The 5,966-nt window shown below is 38.8% G+C and overlaps 1 protein-coding gene across 1 annotated transcript; it reads right to left on the reverse strand.

Annotated features, from left to right (window-relative positions):
* Window positions 1-577: 577 nt before the first annotated feature.
* Window positions 578-2,168, reverse strand: LOC117695385 (protein SET-like). Its single transcript, XM_034486256.2, is given in 2 exon segments — window positions 578-1,989; window positions 1,991-2,168. Coding segments are annotated over 2 exon segments (870 nt in total). The 5' UTR covers window positions 2,102-2,168; the 3' UTR covers window positions 578-1,230.
* Between the last annotated feature and the right edge of the window lie 3,798 nt (window positions 2,169-5,966).

The raw sequence follows: 5,966 nt of genomic DNA on the forward strand, positions 1-5,966 counted from the left end.
AGCAGCTGTCCTTCGTAAATGGCATAGAGCAACAGGTCAGTGACTGTGGGAGCAGGTGCTGCCATGAGGTCCAGGTAACTAAAGGCCCATTTAAAAAAAAAAAAAAAAGAAAGAAAACAACAAAAATGCCAAATTGAGATTTAAAAAAAAAAATCAAGGGTACAAGTCCACAGCAGCAAGCTGTGCCCACTCAGTTACGGAGACGTTAAGACATGATTCAAATCCCTTTAACTCAATCTGCACAGCCCTGAGGTCATCCTGCAAAGTGCGTATCAAAAAATACGAAGTTAGGGAGACAAAGTTTGACATGATGTCATTATGCAGGTCAAACTTGGAAGGTCTGTTGAGCATCTGTGCTGACAGAAAAGCATCAGGTCCTTTGTGTACACATTGGTTTTATTGTAACAAAGCAACTTGTACACGTCAACATTTAAAATGAGCATCGTTTCCTTCCAGTGAAAACCAAAGAAAAAAAAAGAAAAAATTAAAAATAAAGTTACAACAGAAAATGTCAACTCCAAATAAAACCCTACAGGTTCTGCTGATTCTCCCATTGTGTGGCAGGGCTCAAGTCATCATCAGGAGAGAATTTTATTTTAAAAGTGTCACCTTAAACTGCAAGGATGTCTGTTAAACATCAGAATTAAACATGCCAACGGAGAAGCCATGTTGTCAGATGCCCACCTACCCCCCGACACCTCAAACCCACCCTTGCTCACTGTCTATATCCCCCCTCTTTTTTCTTTTTTTTCTTTTTATTAAACAAGAGAAAGTAGACAGGTATGTGTTGGTAAATGCTAACTGTCTGCATTCACATAGAGACACAGTGTAATCTCTGAGCCCAATACAGAGAAAAGAAAAAAGCTAGAATTCTATACACTACTACCCAGGGGCATAGTACCCTCCAGCCCCCAGCAGAGCCAAGGGAACTGGAGGACTTTTCTTTTTTCCCACAGAGCATGGTGGTGGTGTTGGATCCACAAGTTTTTGAGACAAGAAAGGATAAAAATGAATTTAAAACAAAAACGTGGAGATTCTTTTCCTGTTGTATTTTGCTCAAGATATTTTCCCCAAAATTAGTTGAGAACCATGATGTTGAGACCTCAAAAACAGGGTGACTGAGCACAGAGGGACAGGGCGGAAAGAACTGCAACTTGCTCCCAGGGACTGGAGAAAATTAAAAAATAAAAGAAAATAAAAAAGAAGGTTGGAATTCATCAATCTTCTGTGCTAGTCATCCTCGCCTTCATCCTCCTCTCCTTCATCCCCTTCATCCTCATCGTCATCTTCTTCCCCTTCATCCTCATCTCCTTCTTCATCAATGTCTTCCAACCCTTCCTCCTCTTCATCATCATCATCATCATCTTCTGCCTCTCCTTCTTCATCATCCATATCGGGAACCAAATAGCACTGCAAGGGATTTGGCCAAATATCATCTTTGATGACCTCTCCTAACTCGTCAGCACCTGCGTCAGAATGGTCAGTAAACCAGGTAAAGAAGCTCTCTGGCTCTTCGTGCTGTCTCTTCCTGCTGGCCTTATTCTGCGTTTGACTTGAGCGTTTTGTCAAATCCTTTCCAGATTTCCATTTGATTTCAGTGGACTTTGAAGACGGGTCACCACTCTCATTCAGATGAAATTCTTTGGAGAGAACTTTATTTTCAAAGTAAGGATTTTCATCAAAATAAAAATCTATTCTGTAACCTGATTTAATGTCTTCAAATTCTGTCACTTCAACTATGGTCAAATAATGCAGAGCCTCCTCGTCTTCCTCCCCAAGCAGCGCAGACACTTGTGGATGGTTGACAAATGTTGTTACCCAAAAATTTGGGATTTTGGCGATCAATTCTGACCTCTTCTGAAAAAACAGTTGGCGGAGTTTGTTATATTTTTGTTCTACTTTCAAAATTTCTTCACTGGCTTGTTCATTAAGTCTGTCTATTTCATTTTGTACTTCATCAATACGTTCAATTGCTTCTTGCTGTTCTTTTTTCTCCCTTCGGCAGGCCCGGAGAGGCCGTCTTGTCCTCCAGCTTCGGGGCGGCAGCCGGTCTGGGTTTCTTGGGCTGAGGCAGGATCGCAGATTGCCGCTTCGGGGCCATGGCGCGAGGGAGGTGGCCGAGAGACAGAGGCCGGAGCCCCGATGTTCACAGCAGGAAGAAACTCGCAGGAACTCTAACCTATGGATTTAAACATAATTATTTAGTCGTTAGTTTAACAGCGTGTTCATTTCACAATCATAGTAGGTTCCCCACTAGGGCCTATGTTCTCTCAAGCCCTAGGTTTTTGACTAAGTTTATAATACCAGCTATGAATTCCTTCCTGTATAGTGTTTCAAATCTAATCAGAAAATTGTTGGTTACTCCCAAAACATTCATGCCACTATTGTACCAGTAGGCACATCTTGCCTGATAGGTCAGTATCATAAAATACAGGGTAATTTACTGAGTATGACTTTACTCTTTCAACAGCCTACATAGCATCTTTGAGCACAATGAAGGCTAAAAAAGTGAGAGGAAATTTCCAGGTCAGTTACAGACTCATTTCTCTATGTACTGCAACCAAAATGCAACCAGGTAGTCCTGCAACCAAGAGTAGTAGCAATAGCCCATATTGGTTTTGGCGACCCCTTTAACTTTCTTTATTGAGAAATATCCCATATCTGGCACTAAAATTTTTCTTTAATAATTTATGACTTCTGGAAGATTATATGTATTGTTATACAAGGTATTTTTGTAAACATACATTTCCATTACCCTTTAAAAAATGCCTTAGAGTAGAAATTTGAGGTTACAGCATAGGCAAATGTTTCAAATAAACTGACAAATGGATTTACAAAGAAATCAAATTATATATATATATTTTTTCTTTTTAAAATTTTTATTAGATATTTTATTTACATTTCAAATGCCATCCTCTTCCCCATTTTCCCTCTCTAGAAAACCCCTATCCCATGCTCCCTTCTCCTTTTTGCTTTTAGACATTTTTAAAAAATATTAATCAAAGGCTTTATAAGTTTGGTAATGCTCAATATCAATCAGAAGTGTAACCCAATACCCAACCTAGATATATCAACTATCTTTGACTGGCAGAAACACACGAACATCCACCTCCATGCGCCTCTCTGTCTGTCTGTCTGTCTGTCTGTCTGTCTGTCTCTCTCATTACCTAGCTCCTCCTCTCCTTCTCCTCCTCTTCCTTTCCATATTCCTCCCACCTTAGCTCCTCCTACATATTACCCTTCCTGTTAAAATAAAACTTTTCTCTCAAAATACAATTAGAGCATAACTATGCCAATTTGTGTCAGTAAGGTACAAGATAGACCTAATACCCAGTCCATCATTTTGTTGACTAACCAGAACCTCTGTCATCTCTCCTAACTATAAGACTTAGTTCTAAACCTGGCTTTTTTCTTGGCTTTAGAATGAATGTCAACTGAAAACCATACTCTCAAATCTTTTCTCTCAAAGTAAATAGCTAGGATTGGGCATGAGACTATAAGTCTTCAACCCCATCAGAAATCCAGAATGACTGAGTTAACTGAAATTATGGGAAACACAAAGCATAGCTTCTAAAACTTACGCAATTTATAGAGACCCCTGAACATCTGGACAGTCCCTATACTACAAAACGTTGGAGCATCTGATCTTCAGCCTTCTGGCCCAGGATCATCTGACAGACCTAGTGATGCAGAATTATTAAGGGCTGATTACTCTGTCTTGGCAGATTTAATCAGTCGACTATTCCGCAAGTATGTCCTTTTCTGGACAGTAATTTGTCTGTAGATGACTAGAGGCAATTCTTGCCTAGTGGCTGTCTCACCACAACTGGAGTAACTCCAAAGATGCTCAATTTCTTCTTAGAATCCAAGACAGGAAGCTGTCAGGTGCAGACAGGTCTCTAATCAAAATGAACATTAATACAGAAATGTTTGCAATGTCAATTCTGTGGACTTCTAACCTTTTGAAAAACAACTATCCATGTAAGGCAATCTGGACTGTTGTCTGTTAAGTCCTCTCAGCTATTTCTAAATAAAATATAGAAAACACCATAACAATAAACTCAAAGCCATGAATTTGCTATAGGCCCTTAACTCACAGGCTAACCATTTCAAATCAGTTAAAAGTTAAAGAAGGACTGGGTCTAAGCCTTGTATTCCTAAATGTATTATATACAATCACAATGCCTATGAGAGTAACAATATTCATCTCACTTCTATATCAATAAGAAGCTCATACCAATGAAAATCTGAAATTTGAAATCAAAGTAAATTTTGTACCATTGAAGAAATTATAACTTCTCTTAATAACAATTATACTTATTTCTAACAATAGGTTATGGCTATGCAATAAATCCTAGCTAATCCTTTCTGTTCCAACAAAACCACTACTTTTCCCTAGAAAGACAGTCCAATATTAGCCACCTCATTCCCCAAGCCCAGGGAATAGGGGCACTGACTCTTCATTAACTTCTTTAAGATTTACTGGCTTGATGAGTAGATACACCAAGGCTGTGTATTCTGCAGTATACAATTCTCAAAACAAATTTTAGTATCAAGATAATTTTTTGTTTAAATTCTGGAATCTAGTCTTCTGGCAGCCTGCCTCTGTCATGTATAATCCATATAATTCTGGGAGGTCCTATGAGGGTATGCTCCCACCATCCTTCCATTTTTGCCTCCCTGATCTCAAATTCCCCAACACTAGGGAATCCAAACTTTCAGACACCAAGGTTGTCCACTTCCACTGATGCCTGGCAAGGCCACCCTCAACTACCTATACAGGTGGAGCCATGAGTCCCTCCCTTTCTGTTCTCAGGCTGGAGATTTTAAAATGGCTACTCCAGCTTGTTTCTTAGGACCATTTGCTTGAAAAATTGTTTTCCAGCTTTTTACTCTAAGGTAGAGTCTGTCTTTGTCACTTTGGTGGGTTTCCTGTATGCAGAAAAATGCTGGGTCCTGTTTATGTATCCAGTCCATTAGCCTATGTCTTTTAATTGGGGAATTGAATCCATTGATGTTAAGAGATATTAAGGAACAGTGAGTATTGCTTCCTGTTATTTTGGTTATTAGAGGTGGAATTATCTTTGTGTGGCTATCTTCTTTTGGATTTGTTGGAAGAGGATTACTTTCTTGCTCTTTCTAGGGTATCATTTCCCTCCTTGTATTGGAGCTTTCCTGCTATTATCCTTTGTAATGCTGGGTTTGTGGAAAGATATTGTGTAAATTTGGTTTTGTCTTGGAATATCTTGGTTTCTCCATCTGTGGTAATTGAGAGTTTTGCTGGGTATAGTAGCCTGGGCTGGCAGTTTTGTTCTCTTAGGATCTGTATGATATCTGTCCAGCATCTTCTAGCTTTTATATCTGGTGAGAAGTCTGGTATAATTCTGATAGGTCTGCCTTTATATGTTACTTGGTCTTTTCCCCTTACTGCATTTAATATTCTTTCTTTGTTTTGTGCATTTGGTGTTTTGATTATTATGTGACCGGAGGTATTTCTTTTCAGGTCTAGTCTATTTGGTGTTCTTTAGGCTTCTTGTATGTTTATGGGCATCTCTTTCTTTAGATTAGGGAAGTTTTCTTCTATAATTTCGTTGAAGATATTTATTGGCCCTTTAAGCTGGGAATCTTCACTCTCTTCTACACCTATTATCCTTAGGTCTGGTCTTCTCATTTTGTCCTGGATTTCCTGAATATTTTATGTTAATAACTTTTTATATTTTGTGTTTTGTTTGACAGTTGTGTCAATAATTTCTATGGTATCTTCTGTACCTGAGATTCTCTCTTCTATCTCTTGTATTCTGTTGGTGATGTTTGCATCTATGACTCCTGATTTCTTTCCTAGGTTTCTCGAGGCTAGTCTCCCTTTGTGATTTCTTGATTGTTTCTACTTCCATTTTTATGTCCTGGATGTTTTTGTTCAATTCCTTCACCTGTTTGGTTGTATTCTCTTATAAGTCTTTAAGGGA

The sequence above is a fragment of the Arvicanthis niloticus genome, chromosome X, assembly GCF_011762505.2.
Source record: "Arvicanthis niloticus isolate mArvNil1 chromosome X, mArvNil1.pat.X, whole genome shotgun sequence".
Classification (NCBI taxonomy): Eukaryota; Metazoa; Chordata; class Mammalia; order Rodentia; family Muridae; genus Arvicanthis; species Arvicanthis niloticus.